The sequence below is a fragment of the Rissa tridactyla genome, chromosome 4, assembly GCF_028500815.1.
Source record: "Rissa tridactyla isolate bRisTri1 chromosome 4, bRisTri1.patW.cur.20221130, whole genome shotgun sequence".
Classification (NCBI taxonomy): Eukaryota; Metazoa; Chordata; class Aves; order Charadriiformes; family Laridae; genus Rissa; species Rissa tridactyla.
This window is the reverse complement of record NC_071469.1, coordinates 42,101,332-42,125,069: the sequence shown is the minus strand read 5'-3', so window position 1 is coordinate 42,125,069 and position 23,738 is coordinate 42,101,332. Positions and strand designations below refer to the sequence as shown.

Sequence of the window (23,738 nt, the reverse complement as noted above, 5' to 3'; positions counted from 1 at the left end):
AAATTGGACAGAAAAGTATTGCATGCAACTGAGGCTGTTTTGACTAGGGACGTTAACATCAGCCCTTCAGATTCCATCTCAGTCATCTATTATTTGAACTACAAAAATCATGAATACAGCTATTTGTTACCCCTCAGCTTCGTGATCAAGACAAGATAACCTAACTATGGGCGTTTGCTGAAAGACCTGGGTCTGCTGTCCCTTTCACCTCTCTTGCTTCCTTACCTTGTGCTGGCTTTAACGACTGTGCGTACAGTCCTAACACAAGTCAGATCAACCTAAAAAGCTGATTGAACTAGCTGCTTTTACTTGGCGGCTTAGCTTTCAGTTAGATAAATGAGCTGAAATGACTCTCCAGCCATGCAGTCACTACTGCTGCAATCAGGAAAGCGGGTCAAGCATGTGACAAGGAGCAGGAAAGTCCCTTTCAGCAACAGAGTAACATTGGATAAGCCTACGCTAATTGTGAAAACACACCCTTAAGTAACAAAAGAGAGGATGGAGAGGATGCATCCTCAGCTCTGCCCTCACTGGGAAGAGGACATGGAGGTACAGGAGGAAATCTAAAGCTCATTTCTTAGACAAGTTCAATTGAAAAGTAGTGCTGCAGCATGCCTAAGTCCTGCGTGTGTCACATTGAAATATTAGTTCTGACCTCAACTACACATATTTTCCTCTTTATTTGTAAAACAAGGATATTCATATACCAGCTCTAGACAAGGTATTTTTGGTTTCCGTGAGAAATAAAGGCTGTGGAGTTTGTGGGTGAAAAAAAGAGAAAGGAACTAGAAAAAATTAATTTCCCTGTAGGGTTCGCTGCAATACTTGTTACTGTGTTTCAGTTGGGCGGAGGTGTGTACCCAGAAAACAGACAAGCAAATTCAAATATTTCACAAACAACGATAAGGATTTTGAATGACATCTTCAACGCAGAGCACACTATTCTTAAGGTCTTAATCATTCTTTTTAAAGTCTAAATCCTGATGTTCCCTAAGTGCAGCAGCATAGTGCTAACACAAGGATAGATAGATCAATAGACAAAACCCCACTGTACAAAATTTAAGAACTATTAGCAGTTACTCTGTACATAAAACAAAACAAATGCCTCACTAGGGAATGGAGAATTTTTTAAAAAAATCATCAATGTGTAACCCCATTTACAAAACACTAAAGAAAAACCAAGCACAAGATTTTATGTAAGCGGGAAGACAGCATGTGTGGTCAGGGCACCTGTGATTCTCCTTTAGCACCAGTGGGCTGTTATGATGTTTCCAGTTTTACCACTGAAAATCGAATGAGGATTTTAAAGGTAACAACTGAAGTGAAATGGAAAGAAAATTTCCCTTTTATATCTCTAAGTATGAACAGATTCTGTTCATGAGATCTGGTATCTTCACAAGCTGTAAAAAACGTTGGTAGTGGGGAGAAGGAATTTGTACTTTCAGGACCAAGAAGCTATACACTGATTGCAAGAGTGAGAAGTAAATTCTGTTGTCTTAACTTTTAATAAAGGCATTCAGCAGGGATGCATCCATAGTAACCTTGTACGAAAATCACCTCACAGCATAGACTGAACATGGAAGGAGTAACTGAAAACAAAGACTTTCCTGGCCCCTTGCTTTCATCTGGTTTCCGGCCTAAGCCCCTGTTCCAGGCGACTGCACCGGCGCTGTGCCTGTGCCCCAGGGAGCGGGAGGGACAGCGGGGCGGGGGCCCGCTCCGGTGGCCCAGGAAGGGCGGAAGGCACGCCAGGACAGGCAGCTCCGGCTTCACACCGCCATCGCCCTAAACCCCAGCCGCCGGCCCCCGCAAGAGGCCCGGCCTGGCTCGGCACACCTCGGGAGGCGCGAACGGGACCTCGGCGGGGCGCAGGGCGGCGGAGCAGCCCTCGATGCCAAGGGACGGCGGTGTTAAGAAGTGTATCCCCCGGGACAGCGGAGACACTCGGCGCTGTGGAGGGAGTGGGGGGGGGGGGTGGTGGTGGTGGCGGCGGCGGCAGGCCCGGCCCGCCCTCAGGTGCGCCACCTCATCGCAACGGGCCAGCGCCACCCCACCCTCCCCCGTGTCATGCCCCTTCCCCCAGCCAATGACAAGCGGGGGAGAGGCGGAGCTTGGTGACAAGCGCCGCGAGGCCCAATGGGAAGCCAAGGCTGACGAGGCGGGGGCCAATTGGGGGGCACACCGGTGTGTGCGCGACTCCGGGGCCGGGGCGGGGGCGTGGCCAAGGGGTGAGGGCCCTCAATCAGGTGAGGGCGGCGCTGACGGGCGGTAGCGGCGGCCAATGGCGACGAAGGGGCGGAGCCTCCCCTTCCCCTCCCGCCGCCGAAGCTGCCAGAGAGTCAGGTGGCCTCCGGGATGCGCGGCAGCGGCAGGCGGAGGCGGGCGCCGAGGAGGTGGGGGGAGATGCGGCGGCAGCAGCTCGGCGGCACCCGCTGCCTGCCCGCGCCTTTTCCCGCGCTGGGCTGAGGCGGCTCGGCTCCGGCCCCCCCCCCACTCCGGGCGGCGGCGGCGGCACCTGCAGCCGGCAGGCGCCGGGCCGCATGAACAATAGGCGGCGGTACCGGCCCCGCCGCCCCCCGCAGCGCCCGGCTGCCGCGGGCGCCTCCCCCTATGGAGCAGCCTCGCCATGGAGCCCCTCACAGAGTTCAGCCAGGAGGGCGCGGGCGGCGGGGAGCCGCTGGGCGGCGGGCCGCTCTGGACCGCCGTCTTCGAGTACGAGGCGTGCGGCGAGGACGAGCTGAGCCTGCGGCCGGGCGACGTGGTGCAGGTGCTGTCCCGGGACTCGCACGTGTCCGGCGACGAGGGCTGGTGGACGGGCAAGATCGACCAGCGCGTCGGCATCTTCCCCAGCAACTACGTGAGCAGCGGCGTGCAGGGGGTTGGCCCGGAGCTGCGGGCCCGCTACCCGCCGCCCCCCGCCATACAGCGTAAGGCCACGGGGCAGGGGGCTCGGCGCGGCCTATCGCCATCACCCAGCGGGAGGGAGCCGGGGGGAGAAGCTCGGTCCGGCCCTCGCGTGGGCCTGGGGGTGCTGGGACGGCCATGGGCGGGGGGGTGACCGGACCGGCGGGTGGGGTGGGGGGAGCCCCAGCCCGGCCCTACCCAGGTCCCTGAGATGAGGCCTGGTCCGGTGCAGTCCGGCCCAGCTCTTCCGTTGTCCCTGAGGGGAGCCGGGACCGCCGCGGCTGGGGAGCGGCGGTGGGAGGCGGCGGGGCCCGGCCGGCGGCGGTCAGGGGCGAGTGGGCCCGCGGTGGCCCTTGGCTGCGGCGGCCCGGCCTCTCACGCCCTGGGGCTGTCCCAGGCCGGCGGCCCTGCTCGGCTGGGCCAGGGCCGCCCCGGCCCCGTTGGCCGGCCCGTTCCCTCTCCCACCTGCAGCCGCATTCCTGCTGCTCCAGTGCCCTTCTGTCTTCCAGGCTGTCGCTCCTCGCCGGGCAGGCCGAACCCGGCTCAGCGTGTTCGCGTTTTGCTGGCGCCGGGAGCAGTTTCCCGTTGTTAAGTGCAGTGTTTCCAGGAGCTGATAAATTTTCACCAAACGGCCGAAGCTTGGTGGCTTGTCAGTGGTGGGGTCATGGAGGCTCCGATGACTCTCCCTTTAAGAATATCCCTAAGGAGAGGTTGCTGGAGAGGCAGCAGTTGCTTTCTGCGGTGTTTATTCACTGCTAATACTTGTTCACTATCTTCCTTTCTCCTAACCAAAAGCTTATTATTTCTGACTTGAAAATTCCTAAGTTTACTTGTGTTACCATGTTCTTCCATAGGCTTTGCCTTCTTAAAAATGCTGTTCTAAAATACCTGTGAAGGAGTTTTATACAAGTTTGGATATCTGGGCCTACCTGAGGGTTTTTTGACTAAGTTGTGATGCTGAAGGCACGAAGGGATTGGTCTGTTTCTGTGAATGTCAGTGCAGTTTTGAAGCCTTTGTTGGAGCCAGAGAATAGAGCCATTTCACCTCTACGTCTTTTTTTTTTTAGTCACTGTGTACAATTGTGGAAAGAGAAACTGTGGAATGACTGTTTCTAGATCCTGTTATCTATCACTATTGACAATTCAGGCATGAATAAAGCTTTTTTTGGAGGGGCAGAGAAAAATCTTCAGACTAGTAGACCTTTCTGGAAAGTAAAAGGAGCGAAAAGATGCTTTGTCCTATCTAGGACGTACCTCCAAGGAATACAACTAATAGCTTTTTTTTCTTATTCCATGTTCTGCCTGAAAGCATTTAGGTAAAACCTCTGTAATTCATAGTATTGCCCTTGGGATTGTGAAGGGACTAGGTTGGGCAGTGGTGGTGGTTTCTTTCCTGCTGGAGCAGTATAGATAACTCCCTGCCCAATGCAGAAAATACTGTGAATGCTTACTAGGTTTTGCCTTTAAGATAGTTAAGAGAACCATTTCTACAGAACTTCTTGAAGCCTCAGCTCCCCACCTTTTTTCACTGTTCAAGTGCACCCTTTGTAACTATGGATTCTCCTCTCTCATTGGACTTTCTATGGTTTGATAGTTCAGGAACAGTTGTGGAGTTGCACCTTCCCCCTCTATCCTTGTCTTACCCTTGTAGTGCCACAATGGGACTATACTACTTCTGTTCTTTCAAGTCATTAACAGTGTGTTCATGACAGTAGAATTTATTGCCCTCTGATACGTTTTTAATATGCTAAAGGAGTATATTTCTCTTTGTAAAGGAATAATGCAATTTGGACAGGGGGTAAAGTTGGTTGCTGTTGAATTGGTTTTTAAAGTTTAATGTTAGAATGATACCCACTTTTAGAGCTGGTGATGTTAGTTTGATAGCTGTTTGCAATAACAGTCTACTGTTAACTTATTGGACTGTGAAGTATTACACTTTTGCAGGAGTAATGCAAGGTGTCATTCCAGATGTGCACCTTGGCACAGGAGCTATTTTTAGTTTTTTTCCTAAACTTTGTCTTCATGTCTGATGAAGGTTTTGGAGTGTAAGTCCTAGAGATTCTGCTTCCACTGAGTGCTGTAGTAGTATAGCTAGTAATTGCATGCTCTCTTTCTGCCATCCACAAAGTGTGCTTGAATCTTAACTCAGTGGGGGTACCATGAATGATAAAAGTGGCCTATTGAGGCTGTCAGCAGTGGGTCAGCTTGAAGGACCCTCATCTGCGCTATGGGCTCTTACACACTATGGGCTGGATTAAATAGCTTAATTGTATGGTATAATAAATGCTGATTAAACAGCAACTATTTTGCAGTTGTCAACATGGCCACTGGTCCATGGTATACAGGCTCTATAATTCCTCTGGTCCCCAGAGGAATGACAGCACTTAAGTTTTTAAATTCTAAGGCGAAAAATGCATGTTAAACCTTTCCGTTGCCCTTGCAGTCCAGTACAGCATGTCTGCTAAATTAAACTGGAGTCTAGAAAAGGGAGTTAGTATGTTTGTAAAGGTGAATAAAAACAAATATTTTGTGCACTTATGTAGCTGTATAACTAAGTCTGTGAAAATGAATAAACTAATTCAACACAGAACACCTTAAAAAAAAAAAAAAACAAAAAAACAAACAAAACCAAAACCCTTTTCTAAAGATGAGTTGTTTTGGTGTTTTTTTTTTTCTGATTAAGCTACCCACAAGGGTCAGCTGGCCAGTCTGCCTTAAAGAAACATACACTTTTAAAGTAAAGCTAAGGTGACACCTGCAAATAAAAGAAAACTTTCTTTGTGAAAGAACTTGCTGTGCGACATCTTAACGTTCACCTGGAAGCATAAATCTCACAGTTTTACGTCCCAAACTCTTAATTTGTGCATCCGGCAGAGGCATGTTTTGTTGTTTTTTCTGAAGTAAAATGTGTGAGAGCACACAGAAAGAGTTTTGCTTTCTGCGCCCTTGGTTTTCCTTTGCCCATCTCCTTCATCTGCCTGCCACCTTCCTGTCGCATGTCTCTCCTGCACCAGCAGCTACTGGGCGAAGCTGGGGCGGGCTGCCCGGTGGCTGCCCGGTGGCTGCCCGGTGGCTGCCCGGTGGCTGCCCGGTGGCTGCCCGGGTCCGTCCTGCTGCCGCCGCCGGCGGAGCTGTCCCTTCAGCACCGCGCCGCGGCGGGCCGGACCGGCGGGGCGTGCTCGTTCTAATGCCTTCTGCATCCTTGAAATGCCCGAGGAAGGAAGACGCCTGCCCGTGAATGCCACCAGAAATGGTGCGTGTCGTGAGTTTCCGGGACGGTCTGTCGATCTTGCTTTGTGGCTTTTGTGTTGGTTCGTTTTAATTGACCTTGTCCCGAGGAGCAGGTTAAGTGAGCGTTCTACCAGTGCTGAAATTCTACTGACTGAAAGTGGTAGGACGCAGCATCTGATTTCTTTCTCTCTTTTATCATTGAGAAATACCAGAGAAGCTCCTCTTGTGTATTCTCAGTGTCAGGGTAGTCTCATATCTGAAGTTATTGTCGTTAACAGCCTTGCTCTAAAATTTCAGCATTCCTGGTCAGATTCTACTCCATTTTTTTTTTTTCTTCTAATCTGTAGTTCATGAGCATTTGAACACTGAGGCTGCTACTGTAGGAGTGAAACCTTCTCTGTTGTGTAGGTCCTGTGTTACCCGAAAGATGTACTCACAATAACAGACAAATTCTTTTTGTGTTCTGGACCGGAAAGGGCCTTTCCTCCTTTTGGAAGACTTTCTTGGTCAGTTTTCTATCTTGCTTCCCATTAATCTTTTGTCCATGTAACACTAGAAAAGAGCATAGGTGTCCTTATTACACTAGCGAAGGTTTTAAAGGTATTGGCTGTACTGCATGGGACAGTGGTTGGTGTGATCCCTATATGTAGTCAACTCCTAGCACATAGGTTTGACTGACTCACAAAAGTAAGCCAGACTTTTAAAAATCACATTCAGGGAAGACAGAGCTCAGTCAAAAAAAAAAAAATAAAAAAAATTCTGCAGCTGTGGACAGCGGAGCTCATAATAAGTCCATACGGTTTTGTGACAACTTCTTGTACTATAGGCTTATACTTATAAAAGATACTTGATTGGAATAAGTAAAATACTTTACTTAAGTGGTATCTAACCTGCTCCCTTGCCTTGTATGACTATGTAATTTCTTTTAAAAACAGTGGAGAGCTTTATGTATACAATCAATAACTACAAAACCCAGTAATATGATATGGTACTCTGGATTAATACCTACCTCAAGCAAGTCCATTACAGACTTAATTTCCTTTCTACTAGACAAAGCAGGGAACCGTGTCAAATTTGGGATTTCAAATGCAGGAAAGTATTAAAGTCTTGGTGAATTTCTGCTTAAATTCTTGCATTGTGATATTTTTCATTTAAAACTTTTAAAAATTTCTTTGATTGCAATTGGTAACCACCAAAACATCAGAGAGGATAGCATCAGTGGTATCCCACCAGTGACCTACCACTACTGTAAATTCAGCCACTTTAGCATGTTTTCATTGGTCAGTATGTTGGTTTTCCATTCTACATGAGTCAGTATTGGATGGGTTCTTTTGGCCATCTGTGAGCATAAGCTATGTTTAGTGTATAGTTGTACAGGATACATTTTCTGGCCGCTTTTGCTCCAGATGCAATTTATATGCTGAATTAAGGCATCTGTAGATTTTTACTATATAATGCCAAGTACCCACCAGTTCCTGGGGCAGCCTGTAGAGTATAGCTGTGAGTGCACGGGAATGGAAAATGACGATTCTGTTAATTCATATAGTTTCCGCAATAAAAGTGCGTTATGTCTTAGTAAAAAAAAAAAGTAAATGTTTTTCTTATTGCTAGCTCTGTATATTCAGTATGTGGTCTGATCCATCTGTTTGTCACACTATTGTCAGTAGTGTCAGAATTGGTTAATAGATCTCTTGTGGGGAACGAATCTGCAAAGCTTGTAGAGATGTGGAAGAATAAGTGTGATTTGGGAAGGACTAAAAGATTGTTAGTAGCGGTTGAATAAAAGTCATTCAAATAAGGGACAAATGCAGGAGTAGACGTATTTTCTGTTGAATTTTAGCGATGTCACATTAAGCACTGTATAGCAAAGTCAGTGAAGAGTAGCCTCTGGGTGCATTTTCTTTTTTGGAATCTTGTACTGTCATTGAAGACAGGAAATGAGGGTTTGTCCTTAAGGGTGTGTCAGTGTTATAAGGGTTTAAGTTTGTTAAGAGAAGGCTGTTTTATTAAGTGTGTCATTCACCACTGTTAGGTCAAATGCATCGCCGTTCACAGTGAGTACTTCATACAGGTCTTATGATACTGCAAGATCTGTTTTACCACAGTATTTGGGAATGAAGGGTTGTCAGAAGGGGCTACCGCTTTAATTTGTATTGCTTAGGAATGAAAATTGGTCCTTTCTCCAAGGGTAAGGGTGAGGTTGGCCACCACGGACCTTTGGCTAATGTAAATGGCTGTGTAGTTGCTAAATGTTTACATCTTTTTTTTTTTTTTTTTTCCCCCCTCTTTCCCTAGTTCTGGAGATCGACTTTTCAGAGCTTGTTCTGGAGGAAATCATTGGCATAGGGGGCTTCGGAAAAGTATATCGAGCTGTGTGGATAGGAGATGAGGTTGCTGTCAAGGCAGCTCGCTATGACCCTGATGAGGACATCAGCCAGACCATTGAGAATGTCCGTCAAGAGGCCAAGCTCTTTGCAATGTTAAAGCATCCCAACATCATTGCCCTCAGGGGTGTGTGTTTGAAGGAACCTAATCTTTGCTTGATCATGGAGTTTGCCCGTGGAGGATCGCTAAATAGAGTTTTGTCTGGTAAAAGGATACCTCCTGACATATTAGTGAACTGGGCAGTACAGATCGCAAGGGGAATGAACTACCTGCACGAGGAAGCGATTGTTCCCATAATTCACCGTGACCTGAAGTCCAGCAACAGTAAGTGCTACACAGAGAACAGCTGAGGTGTTGGGATATGGTTTTGGAAAGAAATCATACAAAGAAAAGAGGAGAGAAATGTTAACTTAGGAATCCTTTCTCTTGTGAACCACTGTATCCTCTAATTCAATCCCAGAGGGGTTTATTTTTCTACACTATGGTGTTACAGACCACAGGAAATACGTAAATGCTTTCACTTTGTAGAAGCAACTTAAATGATCGGATGCAAAAGCAACTGTAAATGGAGCAGGCTTCTCTAGTAGCTCATGCATATACAGTGTCTCAGTTTTATTAGCATTTCAGCAGCATCCTGCATGTTGGAAAGTCTTGTTGAACTTAAAATGTGTAATCTCGGTCCACTTGTTGTCAGGATAAATGCTCCTTTGGAAAGATGAAAGCTTGGGAGCATTTATTTTACTTGCTGTGTAGATGAGATGCAAGCCTGTTTTTCCTTATGGGAGATTTAAGCCATCCCTGCTGATTGGATCTTCTCTCTATCCCTCATAGAGCTGGTGTTGACAGAAACATTACTCAGGTAAATTAAATATCCCAGTGGGTGCCCATGTACACTCAGGACTTCTGCTGATGTTTCTGGTGCTTTACATGGGATGCAGCTGACCCATTAGAGCATGGGGACTGAAGTTTTCGTAGTTGTGATGCTGGAAATCATGGTGAATAGCTACTCTGTAATACTAATAGCATTATTGTCTGCCTCCTGGATATTGTTTTTGTAGCGTGTCTGTTTTCCCAAACTTGAAATTGCCTTTAAGTCAAACGCATGCATAGAACATTATTTATGAGTATGGTAGCAAACTGCTGCAATAGTTTACAGATCATCATCTCCTTTCCTGATGCCTGCATGCAGCTGTTTAGCCTTTCTCTCTGCTTGTCTATGTCTAGATGGCAAGAGCAAACACGTATGTGCATGTTGGCTGCGGTGGTTTAGATAGGTGTGTTACTATGAACTCATTTTCAGTTATGGCTTGAGTTAAAACGAGCTATGAACTCAGTGGCTGGGATGCAGGCATGTGTCCTCTTTTGCTTTGAGGGCAGTAACATCTAGCAAAGAGGTCTGACAGATGGGAATTTTAATATCTTAAATAGCTTCACTAGAGCTAGCATTAACTATTACAATGCTGTAAATTTCCAGGCCTTGCAGAATCTTCCTGTGTTTTTTTGGCCTCAAATCTTGTGGCTGTGAATTTACATATTTTGTTGGGGGGCGGAAGGGGGGGAAGTATTATTAACTCTTGTTTGTGAGTTTGAAAATAGGAAGTATGAGTGCTTTCAAATTAGTTTCTATAATATTATTCTTGTACTATTAAAGTTTCCCTTTTTGTTAGAGTAAGGCAATCTTAATGCCTACAAAGATTTCTTAATATCTAAACCCTTCCCTTACAGATGGCAGTATACCTGGGCATATTGATACGTGCTGTAAAATGAAGGATTGGCTTGATTAATGGATGACTGGCTGCATCTGTGAATAAGACATAGTTGCCTTTAAATATTGTGCCTTTCCTCCTTACCTAAAAAACCATTTACTTTCTTATTTTGCTAACAGGCCATTAAGACTATTGCCTAATGCTATTTGAACATTTTTGAGGTTTAGAATGAAAGTTATTTTTAAGATAAAAAGCTGCTAGCTCGTGGTATTTCACTGTTTTATTCAGACTACAGCCTGCTAGTTGTTAAAGCGAAGCTTGTCAACCAGAGAACCAGACCAACTGGAGGGACACCCGTGCACGGTGTCACAAACCAATCACAGATACGGATGCTGGAAAACATCTGTACTGTCAGCAGCAAGAGTAAATGACTCTTGTCACAGTGAATCAGCAGTACTTAATTGTGCTGCACTGTAAACTGTCAGTGAGAAGCTGAGGGTTTTGCTAACTATATTACTAGAACTTTCCTTATTTGTGCGGAAGCAATAGTAAAGGAAGAGGAAGGATGAGTGCGAATGCCTGTGGAAGGATTCAAAGACGCCCTGTGTTTGGAGGGGAGAGGTACAGAATTTGCGTGGTGATTTTGACCAAAGATACTGTCAGATTTAGTACAGAAATGATGGCTATAGGAAAATTCTAGCCCAGCTAAGTCTGCAGAAAGCAGTATTACATTCGTGAAACTAAATAAATGTAGGAGCTGGTACTGGAGGGAAGGACTTCAGATATTTTAAGGAAAACTCATTGTTTTGTAACTCTGTTTTGAAATAAGATGAATTGGCAGCCTCAGGTATGGGCTTGACATATTACAACAGCTGTTTGCTTTAGTTTGGCAATACAGAGTTCTTCAGTCTGTGCTGTGTGGTGGTAGAGAAATTTTTTTAAAAGTATATAGTATGTTAAACATTGGAAAATACATGTTCTTTTCTGGGTGTATCTATAAAGCAAGTATAAATATTAGATTATGGCAAGGGAAGAGGGACTGTTGGTCTTTCTTGTTCGTGGTTGTGTGTGTCCCGTCCCCCCCCCCCCCCCCAAAAAAAAAAGTGCATATACATGCAGGCAGGCTTAACTCATGGCTATCTGCAGGACAAACAGCTTTGGACTGCCAAAGTCATGTCTTTCCTGAATACTCTGTCGCTGCATTGCTGAAACAGCTTTTCCATTATATGTAATAAGCATCTTGGAAATGTCTCTGCTCAGTTTTCTATAGAAAGCTTTTTACGAGTTTTGTAACTATTAGTGGACTAAGTATGTTATTGCATCCTGAATTTATGTATGGCTTGCGTTTTCTGTGTTCTTCTGATGTACTTGGTTTTCTCAATTACTGTGGATAACTGAGAACAGACTATTTTGTTAGCTTTGTGCCTGTAGAATTACAAGCTTGTACCATTTTCTTTGCACAAGTTACCACCCACCAACTGATAGGCAGTAATGTGTCTCTGGAGAAGGAATAGCTTCTGCTTGCAAGAACTTGGAAAAGACTCTTGCAGATGCATTTCTTTCATGTACTAAACATCTACAAGTACCGTAGAGCTGTCATGGGAGCATCAGCTGTATTGATCTACTGATTGGTACTGCCTACGCTTAGTAATAGACAGTGATTCTCATACATCTCATCTTGCCTTCGAGCACCAGCTGGGACCTGCACTATCCATCTGAAGCTGCAGGATGAGTTAGTTGGGGAATTAGGGAACAAGATGGGGGAAGTGGGAAAGAACACAGTTGGCCTTATTTAAAACCAAATTTTCTACTAAAATAGAAGAAAATCAGAGAATGCCTTGCTTTCAGATGTCTGCCTATATTTAGGCATAAAGACATTACTTCATGATGAACCTTCTTAGAAGGTCACGTTACATTTTGAACAGTAAAATAAGTGGGCCCCTTAATACAAGTCTGAGAAATTATCCCATTATAGATGTATAATGATTTTTAAAAAATCCTGTTTTAATCTAAACTACTGCAGCTTTGTGGACTCAAGTAGTAGGTACCAAACCAATGCTCAGAGTAGTTCTTAACATTTTTGATGGCATAGCAACACACATTAGGTTTTGATTACTTCAGGAGGTAACTTCATCTTATATAGGGACTGAACTTCAGGGGGTTATTTGAAGATTCCAGGAGGTGTCTGTTTCCTGAGATTCTCCTTGTCAAAAAGCACTCTCCAAACTAATTGTCTGTTTTCCTTCTTTTATCCAAAAAGATAGACATTTTTCTGTTCCATCATTTTTCTTCATTTTTTTCTCCTTTTCATTCTCGTAACTTTACATTTAATGCTAAAACAGTTAGAGTGTAGGAAAAGTGTCCTCTATGTTTTAAGTACTGTGTGTGTTTGAGGCAGATTTGTATTGTAAATCTTGGAGGTTCTGAGGGCTGCTGGTTTCATTGCTATCAGGAAGCGAGTACATAAAGATCTTTACAGAACAAATTGCACACCTGTGATTTATTTTTAGAGACCCTGAAATTCATTTTCTAAGTGTTAGTTCAGTTGGCAGTGAGTCTGGTAGGCGAGTGTTCCAGTGGCGTTAACAACTCTTGTGTTAGCTGTATAGCTACACAAGAGAAAGAAGATAACTGAGGAAAGCTATTTTGTTCTTCTATGTGAGGAGATAGGTATTTATATTTTTTTGGCATTTGATTCAAGAGATTTAATTTATTCCATATGAAAATTAATCTTATTAATGTGACTGAATCCTCTTTGGCTTCTTTTTCTTCTCTTCATCTGGTGATATTACTAACTTTTCCCTCTTCAGCTGCATATTGGTGCTCCACTGAGCATATGTTACAGAATTGGTAGTAGGCCTCTCCCAATGCGAAGGCTCCTAAATAATCAAAATGCTGAGCTATAGAAAAAAAGCAACTATGGATGCTTACTGAAGTCAACTGTGTTTAGGACAGGTCTTTGAGTTTTCCTTTCTCTTATCTGTGATCTGAGTCTTGTTTCCGGCCAGAGAAAGATGCTTGGGATTGAAAAGAGCAGTCCTGTTGGTTTTAGCAAAGTATTGTAAATAATGAAGCTGGTCCTGTTTGTTTCTATTTGTCTGTCAAGTTAGATATGCCAGCACTACTGTAGGAATAATGCCAGTTAACTAATGCTGCAGAGAACTAGCAAAAGCATATTTGCTCTTTTTTTTTTGGACTGGCTCAGCAAAATACGTTTGTTATTTGCACTACATTGAAAGATTTTGCTGAGGGTGTTCATGCCAGTTAGCAAAGTGCTTTATAAAAAGTCACCGTGTTTGTGTTCCACAAAGTGGCACAGAAGATCAGCAGCAAAGTCACCTTGTCCAAGGTCAAAAAAAGAGGTAAGGACAGAGCTCAAAATAAACCCCAGTAATTCTGATTCAGTTGTCAGTACTCCTTCCTTTCTAGTTCTTCGAAGGTGTTCAGCTGTCTTACTTTTTGGACCACCAAGGTAAGCTTGTGGTATCCCGAGATTCAAAAGCTTTAGCTTTCTAAAGAATTCCAAATTCTGCTATAGCTTTGCTTATTTATTTTATGCGGTTAAGACTCTTTTCTTTCGTGAAGATGCTAATAGAGCTGACTTTCACATGGTCTCTGGACAGTTGTTGTAGGATTTATGATATTCTTTGCTCTTTTTTTTTTTTTTTTAAAGTACAGGCAGAACTTAGAAGCAGGGTTCCTTGTGACTAGTTCAAATCCAACCCAAGGACAACAGGACTTGAATGTTACATATCTTGGTAACATGTGATTAGTTATCTCGTTCCTTGTTGCAGTATTCACATCCCAATCTGTTCATAATTGACACTCTTCTGTTGGCCTCTTCAGAGAAGGAAAAGTACTTAATGTAAACCTCTTCCTCCATGTTGTAGAGGAGAGCTCTTCCAGGGTCTGCTTAAAGTGGGTTGGAAGTCTGTCAGTTTGGAAATTTGCACTGTTATTGCTGCTTCAGGTAATTCAGGGTAATTTGCTGACTAACTCTCCAATGTTGTACCTTCTATCAGAATGGATTTCCTTTGTCTGTGCAATTAAATGAGTGTGAGTAATGCTTCATGTTAAGTATAGTGAAACTATTTCAATGGCATCTGATTGCTTTACATTGGGTGAATAATTGATCTGGCCTTCGTTGGCCCTTTAAGAAGAAAGTGATACAAATATGAGATTTGGGGTGGGGGTGTGTGTAAACAGACGGACACAACAGCTGTGAGATTAGTCTTATGCAGATGTTCTCCACTTCAGTTCAAGGAGTGAAAATCAGTAAACCCCTATTTTTATTTTTTTAGATGTAGAAGTGTGTACAGTAGAAATCAAGCCTTTCAAACAGCCTGAATATATTCCTAAGGGTGATTAAAGATGACTTTTCAGGTTCTGCCCTTAAGGAATTAACTGATTCTATGTGATATTGCTAACGGCGCATAACTCCTCGTTCTGGTTACTCTGCTTATACGCTGTCTCCCTAGAGTATCAGCCTTTGTGCTGATATCCTGGTCACTTGTATTGTGGCTTAAAAAAATTCCAAATAGCTGTAACTTTTTGCATGTGGCAATTTGACGATGAAATTCTTGACAGTAATACTACAACTGTTTGAACAGAATGAAAAAGAAAATTAAATTCATGTGTTATTAGTTTAGAAGATAAAAATTAGCATCGCTTTCAGGTATAATTTACAAGTTGCTGAGGCACCAGGGATTTACAGAAGTACGGTGACAGTTTACTTTGTGTTGTGGTTGTTTTTTTTTTTTCTTTAGCTTATCTAAATTAGTACGACTACTTTCCTCTCTGAGAGGTTTGACAGATGCTTTCATGTTGCAGTCTTATTTTTCAGTACATTTTAGTAGACTTCTGAGAGATTCAAAATGAAAATACATCTCCTGTAAATGGCTTGTTTTAGTTCAATATGAATTGATGTCTTCCCTGTTAATTGCAAGTCAAAAATAGAAAGACTTTATGAAATAAATCTGATGTCCATAAGAACACTTTGCTATTCTCCTGTCCACACCAAGTAGCAAAAGGGCAATTTCACAAATGGATTCCCTTATCCTTGTAGACAAGAATAGGAAGAGTTCCTCTCATTTTTAAGAAGTGAATTTGTGTCTATTACTTTTAAAAACCCAGCTAATATCCTTTTCATGTCTTTGTACCACTACATATATTTTTCTGCAGGGTTCTTTCTGCTCCTGAGAAGCAGATAAATAACCAAGTGCTTATGACACTAAGCACTTTGTCCAAGTTGTGCATATGGAATTGTAGAACAGATACTAGCAGACCTGAGCACCATCATGCAAGAGGTGTACCTGGGCATCTGTGTGCCACTTCCATGAATTTACTGTCTGGTCATCTGTGACAGAGTTGGGATAAATCTGTGTTTTTCCTGAAATTTGTAAGTAGCAAGTCAAGAGTGAGAACAGCCTTGTTGTGGCATTTCCAGGAAGCTAGAGTAACTTTGAGCTCCACATTGTTGGGGTTGGTTTTTTTGGTGTTGCTCCCACATCAATAACCTTAATTTGAATTTTGAGAGATTTCTGTCAGCATCTTCACTCTTGCTTTTTTCATCAAACACTTCCTTTCAGAATTTAAATGTATCTGAAACAAACAAACTCACTCTTGAAGCATCAGAAGTTAAGCAGTCTTGCTCTTTGAAGTGATGATTCATCACCCAAGATGATTCCTTAATTTTAAGTAATATCCCATTTCGAAGATGGTGCATATTCCCTTATAACAAGACAAGGAAAGCCTTAAGCTCTTGGAAAGAATACAGGATATAGCATGTGACTTTAGCTGCTTTTTGGTACATATTTACTTTCTGATTCTAGGATAGTTTCAGTTAGATTGGTATGACTTTGATTTCCAAAAGGTTGCCAAAGTTGACTGGCATATCTGATAATTGCTTCTTAATTGTCTGACTGCTAATGGAAAGGTAAATTCAGCCTTCCTCAGACCTGAACTTTTTCTAGATATGAAAAAGAAATGTGAAAAAAAAAAAATGAACCTCATGCACTAAGAAGAGAAACTACCACAATGTATAAGGATTTATAACTGTGCTGTTTGGTTTCATCAGTGTTTCTTAAAATCAGGGAGAAGAGGGCCTACTTGCGTGATAGTAAATCTTTGGGTACCAGCCTGTAGAACAGTTATTATGGTGGTGATGGCAGGATGGTGCTGTGTCATTCAGGGTTTTCTTCAGAGGGAAGCAGCCAGGGGATAGACAGCCCTCCCATGAGCTCTTAGTGTTACTACCACACACAGCCCTTCCACTCCGCTTTCTAAAAGCATTGTTATATTACTCAAGCATTTATTATAATTCCATTTTTTGTTAAAAACAAAGCTACCCTCCCAATCCACCAAACTTTATCTAATGCACACATAGATTCCAAATTGTTGCTGTAATCCTGTATGTGCTTTGAATGCTGTGCTGCTTAAGTCCTGGATGACTTTCAGAGCTACAAGCCAAGCTCCTAGTTACCACTACAATGTCTTCCTCTGATGCTTCATCAAACAGGCTTCTGGAATTTGCTTTGGCAAATCCTAAGTTTTGCTGCTTGTATTACAACTGGAAACCTTCATTTAAAATGTGAGCATGCCTTCAACCTTGCTGATTTATAGACCTGTTGTTCAGAGGTGTAGCAAATGATAGTGTGCCAACAGCTCCATTTACTACTAACAGGTAAATAGTTCTGCCACTAATATTTTGCTTATTGCAACAATTGATGTGCTTAAAGTGGGGGTTCCTTGGGGTATTAAGAAGTGCTAGTATGGATAATTGCTGTAAAGATAGTATGTGTGAGGGCAGTGGGGTGTATGTGGATCAGGCCATGTGGTCCACCTGCCACAAACATATTACACGTTTTCCTGTTGTTTCTCTTCTTTGAGTATGGGCCTAGGAAAAGATATTAGAGAGAATGGTCTTTAGTTGCTTTTGACTTGTCGTTGTTCAAGGATTCTGAAAATAAGAACAATCACATAACTTTGATTAATAGCACTTGATATGCCTAATTCTGCTTGTTGAAGTGTTGTCAATCTTGCCCTTGGATTTATTGATTTGGTTTTTCTTGTCTGATATGATCAGTCACGTAGTCTGTGGCTTTGATGTGACTATGGTCATCTGGTAACTGGGGGATACTCATAATGCTTCATCAGGGTACTGTGTAGTCTCTCTGATCACAGAGTAAGATGGGTCAGAAAACTAACAGAAATTTAACACATCAAAAAGTGAACAGCTTTGTGATAGCTTCACTGCACGAGCTGTTAGCTTGGATGGACTTTCATGTGCAACAGTGCAGGACTACCCTCTCTCAGCAGCTGGCAACTTGTTCTGCTCAGCTTGGGGTAAAACTCTGCAGTATTCAATAAAGTCTAAATTTCACTGTTGTCAGCTGCAACTTGGGTGTTGATTGTGCATCTCAGAGCCTTTTAACATTTGTTCTGATGAATGGAATTGCACTTCTCTTCCTTTTCTTAAGGTATTTCTAATTAAATCTCATTTTAAAAAAAACAAAACAAACAAAAAAAACCCCCAAAACCAGAAACCACCAAAAACCCCAGCTTCTAGTGTGAAGTTTCTATGTTTTCCTTACCTTCTAGATTATGGAGTACCAGCCTATTCCAGAAACGAATAGTACTTCGTGTTATTGACTGTTTCATAGAGATGTCTTAATTGAAGCTGGAGCAAAACAATTCTGCGCTACTTTTTTCATCATGAATTTCGTGTTTCTATTTGCCTGGAAATGGCTCCCACCAGCAGCATTATTAAATCCCTTTTCAGATAGTCTCTTGAGTGACGATAAATGAATGCCGTTCATGTGATTCTACCCTTCCCTTTTTTTGTTGTTGCCTAATACAGTTCTTGATTTGTTGCAAGCTTTCAAACGGATATGATTTGGTGAAGCACTGTGTTGGACACAGATGTAATTAGTTTTTTCCTTGGAGCATTTAACTGATTATGAAGAGTACAATAATCCATGCCTGAGCTAGAAGGTTGTTCCAATGTAATCAGTATGGGAGGATTTAGTCTGAAACGAGAGCTGCCTAGCTCCATTTATTCATTTATTAGGAAACTCATCTGAATGTTCTCCAGGAGTGTTCAAAGTGTTTTGTACCGCATCACTAAAGCAACAAGACTTTTTTTCAGCTCGGTTAGGTGAAAGGATCGATTCTAAATATATTGCGGCTCTGGAGGCCTTTCCCGTCCCCTCCCCCATTATGCATTAGCTCTTTAGAGTTACTGTACTGCACGGCTTAAAATCCAAGAACTGCTGTGCTGTCACATCCATCACCTCCTCTAGCTTGATCGAAGAGGACAGTCGGCCAGCTTTATGGATTTGCTGAACCCTCACGTGTACCCAATAATTAAAAAGCTTTTCCTTCCAAGGCATATATATTTTTTTGAACGTGTTGTTGCTGGATGGTTAATAACAAGAGATAAAATATTTGCTCATTACTGAAAACAATATTTGTATTCCTTGTGGGTTTTTTTTTTTGTTCTAAGGTGTGAAATTTTGAGTGAGTCTTAAATTCTGTGCTCTACAGGATCCTATGCAACATTTAGCCTTCTGCACAACAAATATTAGAATAAAGATGCAGTCCTACTGAAATGAACAGCAGAATACTCAACAGAAGGTAGGTAAAGGCTGCATGTGGAAAGCCCGGTCTCGGTCCATGTGCAGATCTGTTAATCACTTTAAGTACTTTGAATACAGGATCAAGAGCAGATTGCTCATTATCTGGATACTTGTGAAGCAAAGCTGTGCAGGCTGACTATGGAAGGTAGAGCTAAAATTGCAAATTAGATTTTTGGCAAACTGCTACAATATGAGGTCTCATTTTGGAGTGACTTTTTGAAATCCTTTCCCAAAAGCTTAGTTCTGTCCTCGAGACAGTGTGTCTGTGTACTGGCAATAGGAACTAATGATTAAAAAAAAGGAACACCTGGCAAGCTCAGTCCCTTGTCCCCTTTGCAATAATGTTGCTTTTTTGACTTTAGGCAAACTGCAGACTTACTAGCTAGCTTCTGACTCTGAGACCATGACTCATGCAGCAGCATGAAGCAATATATTAAGACTATCTTTATATCTAACAACCAGTATTTCCCACCACCACCATCTGAGCTGAAATGTATCTTGGGAAGTTTTGCTTATTCATGGGGGGGGGGGAAATGGGATTGGAACAATCATAGTAAGTTCAGTGAAGCCACCTCCTATGTAGGAACATTTTTGTTTGATCTATGGAGACTTTTCTCCTTCAAATAAGGACAGCTTAAAAACTATAGGACTATCGTTAATATTTGTTATTACTACAGTACCTTATAAATAAGAACCCTGAAGATGTCAGTATGCATAGTGTTTCTTCAGAGTACAGTGGAAGTTTTTATTCATGTTTCAGATAAAAGCAAGTATAAAAAGTAGTAATTGGCCCATGAAAGAGGCAAAAGATGCTTATCTCATTTTTCTGAATTAGTCTCCATTTAAAAAAAAAAAATGAATCCACATTTGCATGAATTTCACAGCCTCCTAGTAGTTGAAAGTGTTTGGGCTGGAAATAGATCTAGAAGGCAGTCAAAGGGAACTGGACAAAGTGAAGATTATACCTAGATTGTGGGGAGCTAAGTACAAAAGAATACTGTGAACTGAAATCGGCTGGCCCAATTGTGAAATTCCAGGGTGTGTGTGGCAGGGAAGAAATTCAAATTTAAGTGTAGTACTAATATTTCAGTGTTCATGGACCTGCTGGCTAGGAGTACAAGTTCTCAGAAAGTGCCTTCAGAGCTGTACTAGCTCAGATAAGTTTATTCTGTGGTCTGAAAAACAAACCCTTAGAAAACATATGGGGTTGAGTGAGGAGATTCTTTGATCAGGACAAGTTGAACAGATTGGCTTGATTTTGGACACATTCTGCCATGGGTGGGTGGGAGAGTCTGGATCCTGTGATATTAATCAGACTTTTTTCCGCTCTGGCACACCTTCAGTTTCAGGAAGCCTTTAGCTGACTTCTGAAACTTGTGTGAAGCAATTTTTTTTATAAATTTGGAATTGTTCAGAAATAGTCTCTGTTTCCTTCAACTCTTCCACTCGAGATTTCTGCTGTATGGCTGGCAGGGAGAAGTTTAATGGTAACACCTCCTCATACAGGTCTGTATTGCTCTTAAATCCTACTGTGGAAAAGACTTGCAGCTTTTAGAACTGCAACCCTGCTCATGTTTTGCATTTAGGGGTCTAATAGTGAAAAAATACTGGTTTTCATAAAGGTTTTACTCTGTTCTTTTCTTTGTAAAGCTCTTAACACCTGGGATTTGATGGACTTGGTATCTGCTACATCTCCTTAAAGTACTTGAATTATCTAAATGGAGGAAGTGGATGGGCTGATGCTTATCCACTATCTGACAAAACTTTTGCCACTTTGCTTTTTGGTAAGCGGAGTCACAGTAAGTTGTTCTGTTTGCAGGATGGAAGAAGAAATAAAATGTGTCCAATATTCCCACTCACAATGAGTACTCAACAGTAGCAGTGGTCTTTCACATTCCAGGTATGACAGGGTAAGCATTAGTTCCCCTCTTTGTACCTGCCTGTTGACCTTACTGCTGTTGAAAACAGTGATTGTACAGTAACAGATGAGCAAAAGCCTATGGGTAAACAAATCTGGTACTTTGCAGTTGTAGCCATAGGTGGTTGAGTTGGTCTGGAGTGATCTGCCAAAAACACTCAACTGTAGCAAAAATGCATGGTATTATTCTGGGAAAGAAAAGTTAAGTTAGGTGTTACTACATGTGAGTTTGAGTTCGAGTTCCTTTGCCATTTTTCAGCCTCCGACATCTTAAGTAGTGGTCTTCACAATTCTCTTCCATCTAACAAAATAAAAATAGATATGGTGAAGCACTGGGACCAAAGGAGTAATCTAGTTGAGAGTCCAGGTAAGAATATGGAAGACTGGTGGAGAAACTTGACGTTAAGTCTGCACAGGTAGTTAAATGGCTGCTAATGATTTAAATACTAGAATTAAATGTTTCTACACCAAGTAAAATAACAAAGATGACGTATTTATCCTATTTATAGTCCTTCCTCTTATCATTCTCACCCACCCATTGCTGCTGCCGCCATCTAGCTTTTGGACTGTGTGGAATCATAGAATTGTTAGGGTTTGGAAGGAACCTTAAAGATCATCTAGTTCCAACCCCCCTGCCATGGGCAGGGACACCTCCCACTAGACCAGGCTGCTCAAAGCCCCATCCAGCCTGGCCTTGAACACTTCCAGGGATGGGGCATCCACAGCTTCTCTGTGCAACCTGTTCAGTGCCTCACCACCCCCACAGTGAAGAACTTCTTCCTAATATCTAATCTAGATCTCCCCTCTTTCAGTTTAAAACCGTTACCCCTTGTCCTATTACTACATTCCCTGAGAAAGAGTCCCTCCCCATCCTTCCTGTAGGCCCCCTTCAGGTACTGGAAGGCTGCTATAAGGTCTCCCTGGAGCCTTCTTTTCTCCAGGCTGAACAACCCCAACTCTCTCAGCCTGTCCTCATAGGAGAGGTGTTCCTCTGCTGGACCCATTCCAACAGGTCCATGTCACTCTTGTGCTGAGGACTTCAGAGCTGGATGCAGTACTCCAGGTGGGGTCTTACTAGAGCAGAGTAGAGGGGTAGGATCACCTCCCTCAACCTGCTGGCCATACTTTTGATGCAGCCCCGGATGCGGTTGGCTTTTTGGGCTGCAAGTTTGCATTGCTGGCCCAGCTGATGTGGCTCTAAGGAGACAGAGTACAGCACAAAATAATGAGAAGGGGCTCTTGTGAATGGGTGTGAGTGGGATGTCCTTGCAGGCTAAAACCTTTTGCTGGAGTTTTTCCTCATGTGGCTGCTTTCCTCATTCCTGGAGTCTTGGATGGCAAAGCATTCGACCCACAGTAGTGCGCTAATGTTGGTGAAGACTGAAATAGAACTGAAGTGTGCTGAGACTTACAAGTATTCAGATATTTTCACCACCTTTGGGTTTTTCAGGCCTTCTCAACTCTACATCATCAAGTTGCTGTGTCTGTTTAGTAGTTTGTTATCAGGGCCTCACCTGGGACCACCACCACCTGTGCCTCTAGGTCTAGGGGTTCCCTTTAAGCTCAGGCTAACTTGAAGTACCTTCACAATCAGATTTTCTTACGTTTCTGACAAACAAGCTTCTGATACTTTCTTAAGATTGTTCTCCTAACTCTCCAAAGTGTTTCAAAGCACGACTATCCACCCTAGCACACTAGAAACACTGTTAACAGTAGGTGACTCTGAAGAATTGATAAAGCTTCAAAATATAACAATAGAACACATGAGTTAACGTTGCTTTATCACTAGGTAATAGCCCTATTGTTTCACGGTCTGCCTAGAACTTAAGTATTTAACTAAAAGAATGGCAGGTATTTTGACACTAAAATACTGACTGTATTCTCTCAGTTGGTGAAAAATTATATGGAAGTTAAATGTAAAGCCAGCAATCATCGATCAAGTCAGAGATATATCCTGGTGTACCACAGGCAACAAAATCCATCTTTTTCCCCTATAGTAGGGATCCTTGTCTTCTAGCCTGCTCCCTTCCATATTTCTTCCTGTATACTTTCAGTTCTCATTGCACTCAGTGCCTCTTATTTCTTTTTTATTCTCCCTTTACTTAATGATTGTAATCATTTCCATCAGGCTTAATGTTCATTAGCTAATAGATTTCTTTTACTGTGTGCCAGACTTACTGAGTAGCATCATGCGCAGGTAAATGACTTGGCATGAACTGTAAGCTGGACCATACAAGAGACTGTCTTGTATGTTTGTTTTTTTTTAGATTTCTTTTGTGTTTCTTAATATACAAACTCATACTCTGGACTGGGAAAGGGAGCACGAAGTTGCTGATACAGTTGCTGTAATGAAATATAGGGGTGATGGGCAGTTTGGTGGTTAACTGTTGTGGTGGTATTGCAAGGTAATCTTGCTTTCCTTGGTATTCTGTTGTTATCAATTTTTGCCTCTTAAAGTCAGGAAGTTCTTTATTTTCTTGGTGTGCTGTCTGCTAAATAATTTGGGAATACAACAGCAGAGTGGTTGAAGAAGCTGAAGCCAGTACAGCCAGAAAATTTTGGTATGCCTGGCTGTTCATACTATTTTGTGCATCAGACAGCAGCCCCTTTCCTGCTATAAAAAAATACAAAAATGGGCTATTTTTGCTGTGGGTGATCATGCTGTAGTAGTCCCTTCTTGAATGTTGTTCTGCCTCTGAAGTGATGAGTCAGCTTTTAGCACAAGCAAAGGAGTATTCTGTTCAGCACTACACTATGCAGATAAACCTAATCCTTTCTCTAGGCTGAGAAACAAGGAAAAGGCAATTATATGACCATATTTTGCTGCTTTCTCAATTAATTTGACAGTGAGATGAAATGAGGAGCCGCTTCCTACCAGTTCTTTGATGTTAGTAGCAGCTGAATCAGCATGGGTTAAAGCGTTTACATTTCCCTACTTGCTCTTTCCCACTACTTTGG

The 23,738-nt window shown here is 42.7% G+C and overlaps 1 protein-coding gene across 5 annotated transcripts in view; it reads left to right on the top strand.

Moving 5' to 3' along the window:
- The first annotated feature begins 2,491 nt into the window (after positions 1 to 2,491).
- Positions 2,492 to 23,738, top strand: part of MAP3K9 (mitogen-activated protein kinase kinase kinase 9) — a 64,012-nt gene continuing 42,765 nt past the window's right edge. For 4 of the 5 annotated variants that reach the window (XR_008466275.1, XM_054200553.1, XM_054200552.1 and 1 more), the window contains exons 1-2: positions 2,492 to 2,927; positions 8,431 to 8,844. Coding sequence is in view for 4 of the 5 variants with exons in the window: in XM_054200553.1 (XP_054056528.1) it covers positions 2,627 to 2,927; positions 8,431 to 8,844 (715 nt within the window). In the remaining variant the exon portion in view is untranslated. The remainder of the gene's footprint in view (positions 2,928 to 8,430; positions 8,845 to 23,738) is intronic. The other variant, XM_054200554.1, reaches the window with a different exon arrangement.